This window comes from Typopeltis vanoorti, chromosome 1 (genome assembly GCF_054136105.1).
Source record: "Typopeltis vanoorti isolate ZY-2024b chromosome 1, IOZ_Tvanoo_1.0, whole genome shotgun sequence".
Lineage (NCBI taxonomy): Eukaryota > Metazoa > Arthropoda > Arachnida > Uropygi > Thelyphonidae > Typopeltis > Typopeltis vanoorti.
Window position 1 is genome coordinate 147,342,006 of NC_143549.1, and position 23,547 is coordinate 147,365,552.

The 23,547-nt window shown below is 36.2% G+C and overlaps 1 protein-coding gene across 1 annotated transcript in view; it reads left to right on the top strand.

The window, feature by feature from the left end:
- Positions 1 to 23,547, top strand: part of LOC150110522 (rho GTPase-activating protein 19-like) — a 103,506-nt gene that overhangs the window by 47,006 nt on the left and 32,953 nt on the right. Inside the window, exon 8 of the mRNA XM_090394476.1 lies at positions 16,990 to 17,070. Coding sequence (XP_090250602.1) covers positions 16,990 to 17,070 — 81 coding nt within the window. The remainder of the gene's footprint in view (positions 1 to 16,989; positions 17,071 to 23,547) is intronic.

The following is a 23,547-nucleotide window of genomic DNA, read 5'->3' on the forward strand; positions in this document are numbered from 1 at the left end:
TTACCCTTTTCGAGATAATTAATACACAAAATGCCTTTAGTATCCCAAAACACCGATGCCATGACCTTTCCTGCAGATGGAACCGACTTTGTCTTCTTTGGTTGTTCAGCCGGTCTGAACAACCAGTTTCTGTCCACTGTTTGGATTCTGGTGTGTAACGGTGAATCCAAGTCTCATCCATAGTAAAAAATCGATGCACAAAATCAGTTTTATTCTTGTTAACACACTCCAAGCACTGTTCAGTGATTTTCATGTGAGTGCATTTTTGATCTGCTGTGAGTAAGCGCGACAGCCATCTTGCGCAAAGCTTTTTCATATGCAATTCTTCATGCAAAATATACCCTACACGTTCTTTTGACATGCCTATAGTCTCAGCAATTTCACACACTTTGACTTGCCAGTCATCCAATACCATATCGTGCATTTGATGAATGATTTCTGGTGTTGTTGCACTTTTTTGGATGTCCTTCATATGGCTTATTCTCAAGTCTGGTACAGTCAAAACTTGGTTTTGACTGTACCAGACGTTTAAACTTGGCAGCTCATTTCTTAATTGCCGAAAACGAAGGAGATGAGTGCCCATAAACTTTTATGAACTTCGAATGAATTTCTTTTGGTGTTAAACCTTCTTTTACAAAGAATTTTATCCATTTCAAGGGATACAGATAACACTTTTGCTTAAGACAGCTGTATAAAACAAACTCTTGATAGAATGACTTGCAATTTCACATGGATGCTTATGACAGATCTACCAACTTAGAAAAAATAAATCTTCCCGATAGTGCTGCCATCTATGGTAGCACTATATTCTCCTGTGAATAGATTTGAAAATAAATTATAATCTGCAATATTTATAGTTTGAATAAGCAGTTAAATCCTCCCCCCCCCCCCCAAAAAAAAAAGTTGAATGTTTGTGTAACATGACTGCACTTTTTTTTAAAAAAAATTATTCTTTCAAGATACTTGCATCAGATAATTTATAATTTTGCAACAATAAAACTGAAGTTGTGATTGTTATATATTAAGAAATTGTGATCTTCAGAATGATTAGGTGAAAATTAAAATTTTGGAAATGCTGTGTCAGCTAACAAAATATGAGTATTTTGTTAAAAAAAATAGTAGTAAAAAAAGGGAATTGAAGAATGAGAAATAAAAAAATATGATGCTGTATTGGGGGCAACATGGCTTTGGGAAAGGTTGGTCATGCCTTAGTAATTTACTAACTTTTTATAATAGAGTAACAGCTGAGTTGGATAAAGGAAATGGCTACATGATGAGTTTGTTGGATTTTACAAAGGCATTTGAGAGAATATCACATGAAACACTGCTACGTAAATTAGAACAAAAGGGGATGGATATGACACTGGTTAAGTGGATAAGAGGGTGGCTGCTGGACAGATATCAAAAAGTGGTATATGGAGGGGCAGAATCAAGGCAAAAGCAGGTGACTAGTGCCACAAGGTTCAGTGCTGGGACCATTGCTGTTTAATTTATACATAAATGATATAGGAAATAACCTGAAAGAAAATATTCAGCTGTTTGCTGATGATGTGAAATTAGGTAGAGTAATGGTTAATCCAGGTGATGCGGAGAGCTTGCAGGGATATACTGACAGCCTATTTAACGATTTAAATAGGCTGTCAGTATGGGTAAAAGTTAATGGATGTCAGTTTAATGTCGAGAAATGTAAAGTTATGCACTTTGGGATAAATAGATTACAAGCCGTTTATCACATTGATGGCACTGTACTCCAGGAAATAGATGAAGCTAGAGATTTAGGGGGTGGTGGTAGACAGAGAGTTAAAGTTTAGAGGACATATTGCTAAGGTAGCACATAAGATTACTTGCCTAGTGAAGAACACATTAACAAGTACAGATAAGGAAGTTGTACTTCCTCTTTATAAGGTCTTGATATGTTCACATCTGGATTACTGTGCTCAAGTCTGGTCCCCTGGGTTTCTTGGGGATGTGTGAAGCGGTGAGGAGGATTCAGAGGCAAGTGGCCTGTGGAATTTGCCCTATAAGGATAGATTGAAGGTGTGCAGATTGCAGAATTTAACTGATAGGAGAAAAAGAGGAGATATGATAGAAACATTTAAGTTGCTTGAAGGAATTTATAGGATAGATGCAGGGGGGAAATGTTTCAGCATTTGGCTAGAGGGACCAGAACAAGAGTTCATCCCTGAAAGTTGAATAAAGGTGTGGTCAATGTGGGTGTGAGGACTAGATTTTTGCCTTGGAGAGTGGTGAATGAGTGGAATGGGTTGCCAGAGTCAGTTGTGAGTGCTTTTTCTATTAGCAGGTTCAAGGAGAGGTATGATAGATTGGGTCTCCCGCGATGAGTCTTCGGACTCCTTGGAGGTGCCCGTGTAGTAGTAGTAATAATAATAAAACAAAGTTGCAAATATTATGGTCCCTTGGCTACTATTCCAATATCTTTATATAATATAGGATCTAAAAACTTGCATTGAAAATGGGTATTTTGGCAATAAATTAATTTCCTGTTATATCATTTCAGCATGTAGCTGTTGACATGATGACTCCTTTAGCCATTACACAAAAGGTTAAATAAACTTATCCTAGTTTCACCAATAAGGTACTCGAAGCTCTTCTGACCAAGATGAAAAGTCAGAAACAGTTGGGTGTTTCATAGAAGTTTGTTTAATTGCCTATCTAGCATTTTCTCATTACTTTATGTGTCCAATGTAAATGGCCTCAGTGCATCACTAACACCAAATTAAAAATGTAGGGTTCACAATTTATGTTCTGTTCATCCTAAGATCCATTATACACTCTAGCATAAATGGCCAGTCATGATTTAAACTTTATCGTTTAATCCTAGTGTATCTTTGTGCCAATCTCCAAATACTGAAAATGATAACATAGATGAGTATTTACGCATCATGGGAGAAATTTGCTACAACATATGAAATAGTGAATTTCCATAATGAACATTTAAAAATAAATAAAATAAAATAGAAACATAAAAAAATTATATAGAAGTTTCAGAAAATTAAATGTTGGTCACTTTTGTACTATTTCGCAGATATCAGAATGGGAACGATAGGAGTTGAATTTATCCATTTAGAACAACAATAAATAACTCTCTTATGAGAATTTTTAAATAATAGCTTTAAAATATATTGACAAGATTTTAATAATTCATTTGAATAGATTAAGAAATTATTTTCTTGCCTTCCTTACTCCTACCAATCCTTTCTAGCACCCATCCATTTGTCTGCTTTTCAGTATTGATATCCTCAACAGCCTTCTGTAATACCATATCTCAAAGGCAGCTATCCTTTTCCTATTAGACTTCTTTTCCGAGTCTCATATCCATAAGTTGCTTTTGGAAAAAATGGCTACATCCAAAATTCTCAACTTTGTTCCTGTGGAGTTAGATCCATCCTTCCAGATTTTAGATAAGTCTAACTGTTTTTGTCATTCCTAATCTTCTGAACAGCAATTCTTCACATTGATAATGGATCCCAGGTACTCGAACTTGCTGACTTCCTCAAGTCTTTCTTTGTTAAGTTTAGTGCACTTGTTTCTCAGGAGCTTCCCAATTTGTATTTCCTTTGAGAACCATAAGCAGTTCTTATTTACATGTTTCAGCATGTCACTGAAACTGGTAAATCAGTCCATTTGGACTGCAATTATGTATGGAGGGGGGGGGGAGGAAGAAGAGCTCATGGCAACGTCCTTCCATGTTTCAAGGAACGACTGAGTTGATTTGGGACTATAGTTTACTACTTGTATATCTAGAGGATATCATCAAATTCCTGATACATACTCTCAAGGATGCAGATAGACCAGGACAGATACCCCCATCCCCCCTCTCTCTCTCTCTCTCTCTCTCTTTCTCTCTCTCTCTCTCTCTCTCCATGTGAAAATGTGGTGTGCACATACAAGAATGGAAAAAAAAAAAAAAATTCAGTATAATTTTTAAAATATTATACTGAAGGCATTTCTTCGGTATAATTTTTGTAGGTCATCTCTCTCACACACACACACACACAATTTGTATGCATGTGTATATAGTTTTTCGAATTAAATAAGCAGATTCATGATATCAACACAAATGTCTGATATATTTTACTGGTATCAGATATCAGTTAAACAACAAGCCCTGAGTGTATATTTTCCACATGTGTGTGTATTGAATTTGAATAACAAGAGCTACACATTTGTCATTTATGCTTTTATCAACAGCTCACCTGCCATATTTGTATTTTCGACACTTTGAGAGGTACTATGTTGAAAGATGAATAAAACCATTTTAAGGGATATCCCCCCCCCCCCATATCACTATATTGATATAATTCATGACAAATTTCAGACGTTCCACTTTTTGAATAAGTGGTTGGTTGGTTGCAGAAGGATCCAACCACTTTTTTCTGTGGAGTTGCATAAAGGATAAAAATCATCTGTCAAAATGGCTTTGCTACACAAATTAAGAGAGAATTATGCTGTAGATAGATACAATTCCTATGGAAATAATTAAAGTGTTCAATACAAGAATTGAATTACAAGTTGGATACATATGCCGAAGTTCACATAGAACTTGTTCACGTTAAATAAAAAACTTTACCCTCTAAACTTATTTAATCTAAAATCTAAATTTATCTAAAATAAATTTAGAGGGAAAATGTTATAACAAATTTATAATATTGTTATTGATGTATCTTAATTTTTTCAGTGAAGTCAGAGCATGAATAAAAAATTTTATTCTTGTTTATTGATGCTTGATAAATTATTCTTCAAAAATTTACTTTTATTTATTTTCTTTTTTGAGTTGCTTCTTTTAGCATGTATAGAAATAGATCCACTGTTTCTATTTATTCTCTCTCTCTCTCTCACACACACACACACACATGTTTATGTAATATCATTTTGTTTTAATTTCTTTATTTGATTTAGTCATCTGAATAAGTCCATATTTTTACTTATTTCTTCCCTCCATATGAGGCACCTGTTCATGATGGAGGGGGACTACTCTGTGATGGTACTTACCCTTTATTGTTCTTATTCTTTTACTATACTTCCCATATTCTTTGCTCTGAATTTTGTACTACTGTGTCTTCCAGACCACCATCACTGGAATTCATTGCCATGCCATTGTGTGGTGTGGAAAGGGAGTCCTGATAGTCTTCATACTACTTTGGCATCTGCTTTGGAAAATCAGGCAGTCCTGTCAATGTTGCAGTAATTCTTCTTTTGGTCTGGAGACAGGGTCCAAGGGTTACTGTGGTGCCAGTATATCATCTGGGGGGGGGGGAGTATCCCTGGCATTTTCCACTCCTGAGTGCAGTCATTGCGTCCAGAGAGTGAGCAGCCATATGTGGCTCCATGGTGGGTGGGAAGCTCAATAACCCCAACAAGCCTCAAACAGGTTCAGAAACCATGGAATCACCAACAGAAAACTGAAGTAAGGAACCAGAAACATCAGAAACTGCAACAAATACACCACTTTTCTTAATTCTGCATTCAACAGGAAATGCCCACTTAGAAAAATGTCACCCTTCTTCATCCAGGAGGTTGTGGAAGGGTTTGCAGGATCTTCAAAATCTGTAAAGAAAGAAATATGAAGAATTTTTTCTGATTATACTACTGTATAATCAGAAAAATTATTTGGAATGCCAAATACAGTTATTCCTCCCCCCCCCCCCAAAAAAAACCCTTTACATTTTTCTGGAGGTGTAATATCGTTAGGACCTGTTTGATGCTCTTGATGAGATCTGTACTGACCTCAAGGACCAAGAAATGACTGCCATAAGATGGATCATCATACATAGCGATGGGCACCTGATTCCTACCAGGAACATCATCATCCCTACCTTGCCTTCAACACACTAAAATTGTCTGTCAAAGCATATTATCTCAACTGTCCATTAAGATTCTATATTCTGGACCCTTTGTACTGTTTTGAATGTCAGAAATATGGTCATTCTCAAACTAACTGCCGTGGCTCTGTCATCTGTGTCTGATATGGCAGTAAAGTTCATGAAAATAAAGACTGTAAGAGCAAAACACTGAGATCTTCTGTGAGGAAGACTACCTAGGCATGCCACAGGTGGAAGGATGAAAAGGAGATCCAAAAAAATTAAAAGAGTAATGTATCTTTATCAGGAGGTGAAGAAGCAGTATACCACAACAGTAATAATAACATTTGTGAAATCATCTTATCAGCAGGGACATTGACACATATATTAGTCTCTTTTTCTCACAACCACAACATCCTTTGATACCACAGAGGATCAAAGTCATGCCTCCAGACCTTTAATAGATGGCCCATTAACAGATAGCATGGATACCCCTGCTTCTTCCCCCCCCCCACAAGAAGATAAAACAATATACATAGTACCTTAGAGGGAGTACAATATGACAACGTCTTGGATTTTCCATTGTGATATCTATGATGTACATCATAGATATCACAATGGAAAATTGAACCTGTTGATTGGCCTACTTTTTCTACTTTAGAGAATTCAATTTTGCAATAGTCTGCTTGTCTGTCAGTGATGCAGTGAACCACATGACAATGTATTGCATAAGCTGTAATAACTGCTTCTTAAAACATCTAGTTGGGTTCCACATTTCTTAAGCCATGATGGAATGATGATATGATAATTATATGGCAACTAGGGAAGTTCGGAAGAAAGCACGAAATATCTTCCACAAATACCCCACCCAATGACAAACCTCGTTTGTCATTGTGGGGTATCACCTTTTTATTCCATACAAAGAAGTATGGAATAAAATCTGGAAAATGAAAGGCTGATACACCACCCACCATCTCTCTATCCTTGAACATAATGGATGCACAGTTGCTGACCCAACAGCAAGTATCTTCTTATCCCTTGAGTTCCTTGCTGAAAAAGCAAAGCAGAAAAATAGCTCTTTATTTCCTACTTTAAACAACAAATGATACCGAAGAGTAGAACAGGCCATTCCCAAAAGAAGAAATGAACGCTACTTTGCTTGAATGTTGCCCAACTGTTGTTTGACACCAGATAACCATTATGAGATAGTAAAACATGTCACCTTAATTAATCAACTACTGCACCTTTTCAACATAATCTTCTGTGAAAACGATTTTCCGGATACCTGGAGAAAGATTATTATTATTATCAGGGATGGATCCAAAATCCCCAGTAAACTATTGTCCAATTGCTCTGACCAGTTGTTTGTGTGCGATTCTAAAAAAAAAAAAAAAAATGGTTAATTCAAAATTTTTGTAGTTTTTGGAGAGAGAGAGAAACTTTTTTCTGGAACACAATCTGGCTTTTATAAATATTCTACAAGGATCTAGTCTGGCTGGAAGCATTCATTAAGCTGCCTTTCTAAATGAGCACTTAGTACTGTTTTTTTTTATATGGAAAAAGCATGTGACATTGCTTAGAGATTTGGAATATTGAAAGATGTACACAGCTTTGATATCAAAGGTTATTTTCCCTTTCTTCGTCAAGAACATTTTATCCGTCTGAATCTTCCAAGTCCTAGTGAGACCTGCTCTCTCAGACTGTATACCATAAAGGAAGGAGTTATGCCTTTTGCAATCAAGGTTAACTCTATAATCAAACAGCTTCCTCCAACTGTAAGTAACATTCTCTATGTGGATGACTAATTTCTTCTGTCATTCACGTAATATGAGAGTCATAGAACGACAGCTGCAGCAAGCCATTGAACTTTTTCTCAAAATGGACGTTTGCAAATTGGTTCAGATTTTCACATAAGACAGTTTGTGTGAATTTTTGCTGACGATGTGGTCTTCATCCTGACCTAGAACTCATATTAGGAAAAACATAAATCCCAGTTGCACAAAAGCCATTTTTTTGGACTCATATTCAACAAGAAACTGTTTTTTCCTTCCTCACATATGTCAGTTGTGAGATAAGTACTGTTAATCAGTGAACATCCTTCACACACACACACACACACACACACACACACACACACCCTATCTTCCACCTCCTGGTGTGCTGACAGATGTTCTTTGCTTCGACTGTACAGGGCACACTGATCAAAACTTGATTATGGGTCACAAGTCTATACTTCTGCCAGACAATACTCTGCAATGACTAAACTATTCACCATTACACCATAAGAATTGCAACTGGAGCATTTTGAAATTCTCCACCTTTGTTGCTTCAATATTGATAGCTGTTTCTGTTACATGCTATGAAAATAAAAATCCTTGCCAGGCCAACTATACATACCAGTCACTAAATTAGAAACCTTTATGCAGAAGTGTGTAAATGCCACTTATGCAGTGTATGTGCAAAACATTTGGTTACATGTATTACCATGTGTTCTAGGCAACTATTTAAGAATGCTGCTGGTCAATAATCATCAACAGTGCTGATAACGATGGGAAAAACAAAGGATCTTTCGTAGTTTGAGAATTGACTTATTGTGGGTGCCCATCTGGCTGGAGCCACGATTTTGAACACGGCAGAGCTGACTGGTGTGTTGTCTCAAAAGGTGAGTTATCCCAGGTGTTTAGTCAGTGGAAAAATAACTCGCATTGCTTGTCTAAGAGGCATGACTGTGGTCCTAAGACAGTTCTGTCAGGAATGAAATGTCACCATCAGAGAAGGCTTGTATGGACAAACAAAACTTCCTGTGTGCAGCAGTTTTACAATTAAAAAAAAACAGCCACGTGAAAGTGCTTGCTATGCCTACCGTGCGAAGTAAAGATAGTGGCAACAAAGGCCAACAACAGATTACTTTGAGTCCCGTCAGCATAGCACTGCCGATAGCCGACAAACCGAATGACAATACGAAGTGCTGCAGCTGTGAATCTGAAGTTACCGAAAGAAAAAAAAAGGTATATTGTGCAACTTCTGTTGTAACTGGCTACATATTTCCTGCATGAAAATAGATGAATCAGCACACAAGCTTTGCATTGAACCGAACCAGCCTTTGTTCTGTTCAGTGTACCTTCCTAGGCAAACTAGTTGAAAACCTCGAACAACATCATAATACTATGATCGATACCTTCTCTTCCAAAATCTGAAAGTTGGAAACTAAATTCGAGATATTCGACAACCAGCAGCCAATTGCAAGTGCACCCGTGTTCGCTAAATAACTTCACGATCTAATTGCATCAATGGTGCATGAGTCGCTCAAGGCTGAAAACAGGAGATCAACTCCGTTATTCTGAACTTTTCAGAGGAAAGCGATAAATCATTAAAAGAAGACATCAGCAAACTAGCAGGTGAATGCAACTTTGATCCCAGAAAGATCGTCAAATGCCATTGTTTCGGACTCATAAACAAAAGAAAGGATGGAACAAGCTTTCCACGTCTTGTGAAAGTGATCTGTGATACACTGACAAACACATCCAAATTAATAACGGCAATAAATAGCAAGCTGAAGAACAGTTGCCCTCAATTGCATGCACGTGCTTGATCTGATTTAACTTTTGCACAAAGGGAACAAAGATGCTAACTCCGAAGACAGCTAGAAGAAAAATGCCAAAATGGAGACAACAGCTGAACCATAGACTACAAACAAACCAAAGTAGTGCAAAAACTAAGTGATGCCACTAGTAGCCACGAAGGAGACCAGTATGCAGGCACTGCATAGGAAACGTACAAGATCCTTGCAGTCAAAGCCATGCCTCACAGAACCTTGCATATCCACTTCATCAACATCTGTGGTCTCAACTCCAACCTTAATAGTATCCACTATCATCTGCAGTTCACCAAACCCCACCTACTCTTTTTTTAACAGAAACTCAAATTTCACCTTCTCCAGCACTATCCATCTGAACTTCCAAACTATACACTATATAACTCCTTTCAACCCAAGTGTGCATATATCCACTCTGACATACCCTGCCAGAGAGCACCTAACCTAGAATCACCCAACTTTGACTTTCTTTGGTTGAAAATATCTCTCCCCACTCAGTCAAATTCATCTGCTGTCTCTATTGCTCTCCTAATACCACCAACCACTCCGAGCTCTTTAATTTCTTCTCCTTAAAAGTTGATTTTCTCTTCTAACAGTGAAGTCATCCTCATAGGGGATTTTAATGTCCATAACACCAACTGGCTTTCCTCTTCCAGTTGTACAGATCCTGCAGGCAGAGATACTGAAACATTTGCATTACTAATCACCTTTCACAAATTGTTCACAAGCTGACCAGATAATCCAAATCTCTCCCCAAATACTCTAGATCTCTTCCTTACCAATGACCCGTCCAAATTTGCAGTGAATGTAGTGAGCCCCCTGGGTAATTCTGACCACAACCTAGTGCTCATCTCCTCCCCCATGCAACAACACTTACACAGTCACTCCCACACAAGAGTAGTTTGGTATTATAACAGTGCCAAATGGAACAGCCTCTGAGACTACTTTGCTTCATTTCCATGGTTGTACTATTGTTTCCAGTCTTCCAATCCAAACTATGCACCGAATGTATCACCAAAGTAATCCTCACTGGCATGAAAACATACATTCCCCACACTTCCCTGAACTGCTGTCCCCTTATCTAAACCCTGGTTCCAAAAGATGTGCCAAGGCTGTACAAATGAAAAATCAGGCATACCACAACTGGCTCAAATCAAGAACTCCATCCTCCTTCAGTGTCTATACTGAAGCCTGGAACAGATGCAAGAAGATTATCAATGATTCCAAAACAGAATTCGAACAGCAAAAAGCAGGAAATTTGCAGTTGGTCTCTTGCCAAAGCAATTGGTCCCAACTTTTGCCCTACACTACTCCCACCCCCACCATACCCAGATGGCTCAATTGCAACATCACTCACAGAAAAAGCTAATCTACTGGTTTCACACTTCGCCTCCAATGCATCATAACTGACAATGGCAAACCCCCCCGTCGTTCCAACTGCCCAACATACAATGTCCCCTGTATCCTTTTGCCAGAAAGAGATAGACATTAAATTAGACACAAAAAAGCTCCTGGCCCTGATGGCATTCCTCCAATTGTCCTGAAAGTCTGTGCAGCAGAACTGACTCCTATCCTATGCTGCCTGTACATACTCTCTTACCCCACTGGTATATATTCCAAAGCATGGAAATTGGCCTATATTCAACCCATTCCCAAAAAAGGGAGACAAATCGCTGCCATCTAACTACTGCCCTATCTAAAGTGATGGAGAAAAACCATCAATTCTCAACTCTTACTCTACCTTGAAGGTACCCAGCTATTAAGTGACCACTAGTATGAATTCTGTCGATGCCGATCAGCAGGTGACCTGCTCTCATATATCACCCATCTCTGGACAAATGCCAAAAAAAAATTTGGCAAATCCCAAATAGTTGCACTTGATATCTCTAAAGCCTTGGACCAGGTCTGGCACAAAGGCTTACTAAGCAAACTTCCACAATTTGGCCTGTCTCAGGACTTTTGCAGATGGATTGCCAGCTTTTTGTCTGGACGCACACTATGTGTGATGATAGACGACTCTCTATCTTCTCACCATCCAACTAATCCTGGAGTCCCATAAGGTTCAGTTTTCTCTCACCAACCCTCTTCCTTCTGTATATCAATGGCCTGCTTCAGTTGACAACCCATTACACAGTTTTGCAGATGACATCCCTTTCATTTGATAAACCTTATCCTACACAACTCACTTCAACCCACAGAACATCAACCACAACCTCCCTTAATTCGGACCCTCAAGTCATCCTCCAATGGGCTCAGATATAGTACGCCCATACTTTGTAGAGCTTCGCTTGGCTTGGTGTCAAGAATAGTCGATTCATGCTGAAGGGGAGAAAGAAATGATGTACAAATTGGTTGCCAACATGCGAAATCACATGCTTTCTTGTCTGTCGCTGTACTAGTAGCTTGATTTTTGTTGTCGCTTTTTTGCATTTTTTTAAATTATTAATTTGTATGATGGATCCAGTACAGTCAACAAGTTCTGGTGTTAAACCTTTCAGTAGCTCTTGCAAAAGAATATTGAATAATGTGCTGACATTCTTCAAAAAAAGTATCGTTAGAAGGCAGTCTCCTTATCCCCCTTTTTCAAGTCATGCAAGTGCAATTGTGGGTGTATTGGAGTCGACTATTAAAAGAATTTGTAGGGAGTCAAAAGATGAAGGAAAGCCAAAATTTTAATCTCCTGAAAAAGCACCAAAGAAACTAAACCATCAAAAACGTATCTTTGAATGATTTTGATGTAGACATTATAAGAACTATTCACAAATTTTACTTGGTCGAGAAAAGAGTGCCAACTGTTCGGCATCGCAACGTAACTGGGGATATTTATATGTCGAAACTTTTTAAGCTTTCAGAACAGGCAGTTGAAAGTATTACAGTTCAAAACTGGGGAAAATATCGCTCTCATGTCACCTCATTGGAAAATATGTATTGGGACAGAGACAGAATTATCGAAGAATTATGCGAATCTTTGGTGATCAATTTAAGTGAAAGTGATGGCGATTCGGACACCGATTGAGATGACTATGAAGATTAAAAGGATTTGATAATGGTATTTTTTTTCCAATCTTTTTTTTTTTTTTTTTTTTTTGCATGAGTTTGTTAAAAGAGTCGCAACAAGTCATAAATAATTAATCGGTTTAGGACATTAAAGTGTCTCAGTTCTCTCAATTGTAAGTTTAGAATATCTAAGTTCATTTGAAAAAACTTCTGTTTTTCTGTATAATTATTTTTATTTTATACAAAACTTTCTTAAAAATAAATTTTGTAAATTTTTTGTTTTGTGCTATACCTTTTTTTAATTTTGTTATTACTCTACATACATTTTTCCAACTGTTTTACAAGCAAAATAGTTACCACTTTAAAAACCACAATGTTCGTAAAAGAAAAGCTAAATTTTCAGACCTGTAATAATAAACAAACTCATCCCAATTATCAGAATGATTACCCAATTATCAGAATGAATTCTCCTTTTTGTGACATGCGCAGAAGTGTCGAAGGGTCTCGAATCTGTGGGTGTACTATAACCTCGTCAACTTCAACGCTAGTAAAACCCAGTTCTGTCTTATTTCCCACAAAAAAGAACCATTTCCCCCAGTATTATTTTTGATAACACTCAAATTCCCAGACAAAATGAAATTTCTCTTCTCGGAATTACCTTGACATCAATCCTCTCCTGGCGTAAACACATCACAACCATTGCATCCTCAGCTTCCAAAAAACTAGGATTTCTCTTTCACTCAAGACTTACTTCACCTCTAAACAGCTGTTAACCTTATACAAATCATATATCTGCCCTGCTATCGAATACTGTTCTCACATTTGGAGTGGGGCTCCTAAAATGCTCCCTCAAAATGCTTGACTCAATACAGAGGAGAGCAATTAGACTGATAAATAATCCATTTCTTACCAGCTCATTTCTCCTAATATAAACATCTATGTGAAAACATAGACATTTATTCTCTGCAATTTGTATATTCTATAAATATTTCCATGGAAAATGTTCATCTGAAACAGCATCAAAAATTCCCCCACTCTGTACTAAGCCCATTGGAACATGTACAGCTGCCGCCCAACATCCTTTCACAGTACACCTTGAAACCCATAGAACAAGTTTCTTTTCTTCCTCCTTCATCCCTGCTACTGTGGAACAGTCTTTCCATCATGTATTTACCAAGGAATACAATATACAGGCTTTAAATCAAATGTCAACAAGTTTGTCTTTTCCCATTCACCACCCATATACATATACTAAAGTACTATAGGGTTGACTAGCCAACCTCTCGTACATGGGCCCCCAACATTAAAAAAAAAAAATGACAGGAACATTTAATGACTGTTTCCCAACCCATTTCTCACCAAACTATGTGCAGGGAATTGAAGATAATTGGTTTTTGCAATTGGTTACCTAAATGGAAACCACTGATTTCTGTGAAAAACCTGAAAGTTCGCTTGTAATGGTGTCAGGAACGGCATGACTGGATACTGGAAGATTGGAAAAAAAGTTATGTGGTCCGACAAATCATGGTACACCTTGTTCTGTACTGATAGTAAGCGTAGAATTTGACAGGAGCCCTATGAAGCAAGAACCCAGCTGGCCTTGTAAACACAGCTCAAGGTTCTGGAGTTGGTGTCATGGTGCAGAATGTTCTCTGATATTGCTGGAAGGTCACATTTCCTCCAAGGAATATCTGAACATTGTTGCTGATCATATCCAGTAGGTGATGGTTGTTTCATGAATGATAATGCTACCATCCATCACACTAGAATTGTTCAGCAGTGGTTCAGTGAGCACGACAGTGACTTCCACCATCTTCCCTGGCCACCACAAAGCTCAGATCTGAATGAGGTTCATACTCTGAACCTCATTCAGAGTATGAACTGTATTGAAAATGTATTACACATGTTAGAAAAACATTTGGGAACAAAGTTCTCTTCCATGAAATCTGAGCCAGTTAAAGGACTGTCTAGTGAATGCCTGGTGTGTTTTAGACATACAGTGGTATCTCGCTAATCCGAACCCTCCAGTAATCCGAACTGCGGTTTGAAAGCAAAAAGTTTTATTTATTACGTATTATTATTTTTATTTAATAATTATAATTTTAACTAATATTATTTATTTTATTATTATTACAGTACAGTATTTTTTTTTTCATACTGTCGATTGTACGGTTATACTGGAGGACTATTTTGATTTATTGTGTATTCACGTTTGCTTTTTTATGCTGTACAGTACGTACTGTATTGTCGGCATGAATCACAAATATACACAAAAAGAGAAAATTCAAAACGTGCATAATTTGGTTAAAAATATAAATCCAGATGTTAAAATTTCACAAACAGATGTTGTGGAATGGATTACAGGTAGAATCGAAAGTGAATTCGAAATCAAATCAGATGATGAAATTATAAATATGATACTACAGAATGAATTAGAAGACGATGATGAAGAACTCGAAGAAAAAAAAGTAAAACATGAAGAGGCAGCTGATAGTTTTAATATGTATATAGAATGAGTTAAGCTGAATAATGATACGCCATTCCACAAAATGTTATTGCTAATGCAGCTCCGAGAAGAAACATTTGAAAAAAGTTTAGCTTCCAAGAAGCAAAAAAAATCAGTGACTTTTTTACAAAGAAATAAAAACACTTTTTTTTATGTTATTTTGTGAAATTTTTTGTGTTGTGTACAAGAAAGTGATATTTTCTTGTACACAACATTACAGTACAGTAGCTTTTTTCTATCAGTTAATTTATTTACAGAATTAAATTGATATACCATTAGAATCTGATTATTTTTGTCTTAAACGCTAGTTATTGTTGTCTCTTGGGGAGAAATTCGCTAATCCGAACGAGCACGGTTTTTATTAGTTCGGATTAGCGAGATACCACTGTAGATGCAATCCACACCTTGTGGAATCTATACCAAACTGCATATGTGCTGTAATTTGGGCTATAAGAGGTCCAACACAGTATTATATAAAAGTTTCTGATTCAGTGGCCAGTATGTGTATTTTCTTCCTGCAGTGGGAGCATTAGTCAACTGCCACATGACCCTTTGGTTTGTGAATAAAAGCTCTCAATAGTAGGGTAGACAACATAGCACAGATGCTGCTAAAAATCATACTATGGGCATTCTTACATTCCTATGCAGTTTTTCTCTGTGCAAGCTTCCAAACATTCCATCTCTCCTGTTGTATACCTGCAGCACTTTCAAGCTCATAGAAATGAATACTTTGATTTTTTGCTTGTTTACACTTACAGTTCAAAATCAGATACCTTAGTGGGATCTTCTGCTGTCTTTCCATGCCTCATAATACCTACTTAGATCCCTCTAGAATATGACAACTTTACTGTTAAGCTGTATGTTATAGAACCTTCATTAAAATACATATGATTGCATTGCTACCAAAGATGATTATTATTATTACATGACTCCTCCAGGGAGTCTAAAGGCTCATCGAGGGAGGCCACCTACTTTACAACTCTATCTCTACCACTCATTTTGCCAACTACATAGACGTCATTTACCACCCACTACCACCACTAATATTTCCACAGACAATCACAAACCAGCAGCCTTTTGGCTGTAGAGACGGATACACTAATCACTTGGCTTGGTTGGCCAAGTGGTTTGCATACCCGCTCTCCAACCAACAGGCCAAGGATTCAAATCCCACTACAGGCATGGATGTTTGCAATTGTCTTACCTTGTGTACTGCTATAACCTTCAATATGGGGCAGTTATGACCTGTACTGTCCTTGCACAATTAAAAAACCATAAATCATCGACATCAGCTAAAACTACAATAACATCTAAAGCTCTTTTGAATCCAAAATCTTTTATCAGTTATGGAAGCTACACTTGGATGCGTCCTTGGAATTTAAGGAAAATGAGGCTGTAGATACTGCAACTAGGTCAGCTAATTTTTCGCAATTCCACCATCTGCTTGTCCCATACACTAGTTACTGGCAGGCCATCAGACACAAACTTTTATCCTAGTGGCAGTCATGGAGTAGAGAGATTAGTAATAAGCGCTATCGAATAGGCTGAAATTATGGAAATCTAGTCCACACATGAACTGTAAAGGGGAGATTGTTCTTACTCGGCTCCGCATAGGTCATAGTCATCTAATTGAGGGGTACACCTGTGTGTGAGCTTTGCAGCTCCAGACTTAACCACTAGTCACTATCTTAACTGTATTCATAATTTGTCTGAGCTCTATACATTCAAGCAGATTCTATCAGACTGATCAAGTATGTAACTTTGGTTTTTAAATTTTTACAGAAAATCGTTTTTTTTTCACTATATATACAATTTGATTTTTGTACATAGTATTTTAATACCTGGCTATTTTTATCCCTGTTTTACAAACTTTATCGCATTTTTATAGACTATTTTACACCTATCTTTATATCACTTTTTACATTCGTTTCTGTTTACATTTTTTTCAAGTTACCTTTTATCTTGTCTTGACTAGTGCAGTAGGATCATAGTTATCTTTGTACCATAAAACCCCTAAACAAGCAAACAAAATGTATTGTTAGAAATAAGTTTATTTTCTGCTTTCCCAGTTAAATCGAAGTGGTCATGGAACACCATTTATTCAAGAGAAGAGACATGTTAGGAGTAGATCTGTTGGGGATTCACTTAAGGTAATTTTATTTTTATGACATTTTAAACAGAAATATACTTTTCATTTTTGGAATTACCATCATTTTCTGTGTATAAGACGAATCCTACTTTTTCAAATCCAAAATTAAGAAATCAATATTTTAAACATAAAACAGAACACATTTGATGTTATTTTAAATATTCAAAGTATATTTAGTAATTAGGTGATATTTTTAAGATACATACTAAGAAATTATGCATCACTCTCAGTTCTGGGCAACTTGAATTTTGAAGAATATGACAATCGTCTTTTATTTTCACACATTTTTATGGGCTAGTGCTCAAAATATTGTTAATGCATTAACCTACCCCGCCAATGAGTTGCAGACGTATGAATGCTTTCAGAGTTCTGATTGGTTTATTCAGAATCAGCCGTTAATGACGTCAATCGACAGAGTTAATAAAGGCTAGTGATTGGCGGAAGCCTGTTCACAGAGACAAGGTACTGGCAGTTTCACCACAATACCTTGTGGGTCTCTCAACTGGTTTATCACCCCCCCCCCTCGTGTATAAGACGATTCCCTATTTTTGGTCTAAAAATTTTAGAAAAAAAGTATCGTCTTGTACACAGAAAAATATGGTAAATAAGTATTTATAATAATCTCTCCTAGGCAATGTTCTTATTTTATGAATCATGTAGCTACCTTACAATCAGAACTAAAATATTCATAACTCCCATACCATCCATGTTAGTAATGGATGGTATGAAGGATAGTATGATGGTATGGAGTATAGGTCTTCCACCACCATTAGAGCCTGTTTTACTATTATTTTATCTTCTTTCCTCAACACATGCCCCAATCACCTCTTGTTTTTCTAAATATTTCTAATATTTCTTGATTAAAAGTTGAATAAGCCAGCTGTTTTCTTCTATTTATATCTTCAGTAGTTTCTCCCTTTATTGATACTATTGAACCAAGGTATGTAAATTGTTCCACTTCTTTAAGCGGTGTTTCTTCTATTGTTGTTTGTTTATTTTGCTTTGCATTTATTTTCATCAACATTGTTTTATTTTTATTTATCTAAGACCAACTTTTTGGGCTGTTTCTACAAGTGTTGTTTTTTTGTTCTATATGTTGATGCTTCTATGAATGTAAGCAGATATCGTCTGCAAAATCTAGATTGTGGAGTTGGTTTTGAAGTAGCCATTGTAATCCTGTATTTCAATGGGATACTTTTCTCATCACCCAGTCTTGGTAATTAAAAACATAGTAGGGGAGAGTATACAACCTTGCCTTACTCCTGTCTTAAATGATATAGTCCAAAGAAAAAGCTATAATCTTTGTTAGCTTCAGTTTTTCTTTGGACCATATCATTTTTTAAAACACCTGCAGTATGTGTAAATTGAATATAATTCTGAATCATATACATTGATTATTCCATCATCTACATCTACTTCCATATTTAATTTGTCCTCTTTAATAAAATTTTTCTCTAAAAATATTTTACTTGTTTCGGTTTCCCATTCAGGATGCATTCCATAGTTTCCATGTTCTTGAATGTTTTCATGGTTTTTTGCTGATTTTTCATACTAAATTTGTTATATCAGTTCTTCAGTTTAGTTAAGGAATCCTGAAGACTTGTACTGGATTTATTTAAGAATATATTATAGTTGAAATTAACATTTCCAATTTTGATATAGGTTATGTATGCACCCTTGTCTTACACGTTATTATACATCAAACCATCTTCCTGTACTCCTTCCATTCTAACTACTTGCTTACAACTTAAATATAGATTATATATATTACTCTGAGGTCAGTTAAGAGTCAAAGCTAAATAACGGAAAGGAGACCTCCATGTAGCCTTAAATGCAAAGAACCAACCACAGCTTCTGACCTAATATTGTCTAATTGCTATCTTCTCATGGCATTCTGTTAGTAGCTATCTACTTGAATATAGAATGAATTAGGATGCACTGGCAATTTGAAATTTAGCAAAACAATTTGCATCATGTATTGGCTTATACCTAATGACAGTGATGGTACAAAATGACAAGATGAAATATCATGCCAGCTGAGACATCTTCCATGTAAACAAGGCCTCTTCTGTTTTTGTTAGTGAACTAGAGTGAGCAGCGAAAAGTCAGTTACTGGAACAAACTCCAGTTCATCATTAGCAAAATTCAAGATAGATACCATAAATATAAGAAATTGGACTGGTAGAAAAATTATTGAAGTGATACATAGAGATTACTGGTACTGCACAAATGAAGAAGATAGGTGAGGTTTTTTTTTTTTAAATAACTACAAGATGCTCTACTATATTCAGACAGTAATGATCAGAAGAAAGAAGCAGTAGCTCTGGTGTTCAACATTAAACACAAATAATTAAAATGGGGAATGACACCTATTTGTGCCTGTAGTCTCATAGAAGATGTTACTAAAATAAAAATTGGAAGGATTTTTCAAGTCCTTAGAGAAAGCAGCAGAGTAATAAAAGAATAATAGATATAGACAAAAGTTTTGGAAAAATTTGAAGGAAAAAAAAGCTACGCTTATAGTGGTAAGCACCTGCTAGATTTCTCTTCAGAACATTACTCGTTATTACTAATACCATGTCTCAACATAAAGATTTGTACAAGTTTACAGGAAGAGAAGAAAGAAATTAATCTTATTGGCTGTGTTATTGTTGATAATGATATCTTGATACTGGTTCAGGATAAAATCATATACAAGTGGTTTGAAGTGAATGTTATGTTGAAAATAAAAATATTTACAAAACTCTAAAAAGTCATTAAAGCAGCTTTCAGAGGTGAACTATAGAACATAAATATACAAATATTATTAAACAAAAAATGAAAGTTTAAATACATAAACCAAACCTTGGAAACTTATTAGTAAACTCTAATACTGGTAAAGTTTTTCATGTGGTAGTGAGTTTGATGCCATCTAGTGTGAGGTGGAGTCTGATAAGATCAATTACATGGTGGGGGTGTTTTTAGACCTGGTGGATTGGTTGCTAGTGACAAAGAAATGCATCACCAAATAAATACAATGGTGCAAAAAGAGTAATCATAATGGGGGATTTTAATTATCTGAACATTTATTGGGTAGTTGTGAAATCGCATGAGAAGAATGAAACACAATTTATTGAACTGTTGCGAGACAACTTCTTTAATCATGACTATTCTCCCTCCAACTGGTGACAATGATCATGTGCTACTCACTTGTGAAGTGGCTGAGTTTCTGAATGTTTCCATTTAGAAAAAGTTACATGCTAAACTACAAAGCAGGAAATTATGACCAACTGTGAGGACTATCTGGGTTCAGTGCAATGGTATTGGTTGCTGATGGGAAGAATATTGACAATACATGGGAAACATTTAAAAAATACTTAAATTATGTGATATCAGAATGTGTCGTGAGAGTTCAAAGAATAAATAGGGTAGGAGTCAAGTGGTGGATGTATAATCTTATAAGCAAGAGATTTGTAAGAAAAGGATGATGTGGAAGGAATACTGTGTGCATAAGGATGATGTCCATTATGAAACTTATAAGCAAGCTAGAAGTCACAACTGTTGTACAGAAAGCTAAGTCTGAATATGAAAAGAAACTGGCTCTGCAAGCTAAAGACAACCTTAAAGATTTCTATCTTTATGCAGCAAGTGAAAGAAAGAATGAATATGAAAGAATAACTACTGAATGCAGAAGAGGTTGTTCAACTAATGGGTGCCCATTTTGCTAAAAGCTATTAACCCTATGTATGCAACATTGAGTTCACTGCTACCTCTTAATTGGACGAAGAAACTTGTGTGTATGAGGAGGAGGTATTAGAGCTGTTGCAAAAAATGAATAAGAATTCAGCAATAGGGACTGGTAGGATATCAGCACAGATGTTAAGAATGTTCAGCTGAACTGGCTAATCCTTTGACCAGGCGATATAATTTGAGTCTTGGAACAGGGTAGATTACACAGGAGTGGAAAGAATGTATGATAATCCCATTGCACAAGGGTGGTGCAAAGACCGATGTATCCAACTATCAGCCAGTTAGTATTTCAGGAGTGGTAGTGAAGATTTGGAAAAGTTGGTTAGGGCTTGCATTCAGAAATGGGTTCACAGAGAATATCTACTTTGCAACAAACAGCATGGGTTTACAGAATACAGCACGGAAGACTGTTGCACAAAGTGGAGAATATGGAATGAGATTGAATTATAAAATATTAGTGTGAATAAGAGGTTCGCTGACTGACATATCAAAATAAAAGTAGTATATGGAAGATGTGAGTTTGCAAGATTTAAGGTAATTAGAGGTTAACACGAGGATCGGTCCTTGGTCTGCTGTTATTCTGTATATTAATGACACTGGGAAGAATTTGACAGGCTACATGCTGTTTGCTGATGATGCAAAGTCATGCAATTTGGCATCATTATCCAATATTGTGTTATATTGGTGGATTATACTAGAAGAAATTGATCAGGTTAGGGATCTTGAAATGTTAGTAGATAAGAAGTTGAAGTTTAAGTTCCATAGATAATTGCAATGCTGAAATGTACTTTGACATGTAAAGATAATGATGTCATTTTGCCTCTTTACAAGACCTTCATAAGACCTCACTTGGATTATTGTGCACAAGTCTGGTGTCCTGGTTACCATTTTCCAGGAAATGGAAAACATCTCCAATGTTTTCCAGAAGGAAATTTTTCCGAAAATTCGAAATGGAAAATATTTCCAATTTTTCCATGATGCAGTACCATCAGTAGTAATAGCAGTTGCAGTTCCATCTATTTCAAAACAAATCTTGAAGGACCTCAATCTTTGACTAAAGAATAGCCCTTTGCTGCAAAACAGGTATCATGAATTCTTTATTAGACCAATATTTAATGAACTTTCCTTATTTTTGAAGGTTTATGTGTTGTTTTTCATTACTTAGAGATTCATTTATCTGTTGGAATGGTCATTTTTACATTTTAAAGCTAAAAATTCTTAAGTGTAGAGCTGCAGTATTTTTTATTTTTTCATAATAATTACATGTCGATGTTATAATAGGTAGATTTTTTGGTCTTTTAGAGAAACATTCTCAAATAAATTCTCATTCTATGGTAGTGTAAAAACAGTCATAATTTAAAATTATGAATATTTTTACAAATTGTTTGTGTTAGTACATTATCAGTTTTGGTTTCATAATACGTATTGTCAGCACTTGCAATGTGCCCATTATTGATGTTATTTTGTCAAAATGAAATGTGAAGCATTTAAAAAAAAAATTATGTACTTACTGGATTTGGATAGTTGTGTTACTTTCAGAAATTTTATTGTAGTTTACAATTATTAAGTGCCGTGTTTTGTAAAGATATTCTCATAACGCTAACAGAGACGTCATGTCAGCCATTATACCTAACTTCTTGCTTGCCACTTTCATGGGGTGCGCATGCTCGCCAAGAAGTTTGATGGGTGATTGACAGCTGACAGAGAGAGCATTCAGTATCGGGGTAACAGAAACAACAAGAGAGCGTTCAGTATTCGAAGTAACGGAGAAAAAACAAGAGAGAGCTAATGGAGGTTTAAGAACGCAGACGGAGGAATTTTGTTCTTACAAAGTTTATTTAGTTGTATGTGACAGTGGGAGGAATATTATTAGAGGATTCCGAGGGGGGAATCATGGAATTGTGAGCCTTTGAAGTGGAGGGGTTGGGATTGTCAATAAGTATTGGTAAATGGGGGGGGGGGGGGGATGTTGCAGTTGACATTCTAAAGGAATGTTCGAGGAAACGCTGATTGGAGGGTTTCATCTGTCTTGAGAACGCTGGATCTATTTGTTATTTCTACTGGAAAAAGGCAATGGAATTAGCAAAATTTGATCTGCATGAGGTAGGAATACTTATACTTCGGTGAATTTAGAATATCTATAATTCAGAGTCAGGAGGAATAATATATGCTACATAAGGGTGATGAAAGGATCCTATGGAAAAGAAGAAGAGAATCTTATATCTTTGGTAACAAAGAAACTGACTATGAACATTTTGTTAGTCTAGTAGACATGATTAAGTATATGTTAAACAAACCAGTAATAGAATGAGTCAGAGAATGGGTGATGTCTAAAGTGTGGGTTTGTTTTAGAAGGACTAGGATCCAGTTAATTTGTAGTTAGTTGTGTAATTTTATTTGAAGTGTATATATTGTCTTTGTTTTATTAAATGTGTAAATTATGTATTTGGTCTTGAGTCAGTGATTTTTCGGATTCTGAAAGAAACAATTAAAAGTCATTGCACCAATCGTAATTGAACTCTTGTGTATATATAAAAACACTCAGAAATAGAAATAATCGTTATAGAGAAAATCTCATAACAAATGAGGATTGATAATAATTAATCAGTAAATCACTCTTTATAACAAATGGCTACAGAGATTTAAACCTCTATTATAACAGTAGCGTTAGCAGAAATTTCATCTGCTGCTGCAAGGTTAGCAATTAATTCATCTGTTCCTAGCATATGATAGTTGACAAACTGAAACA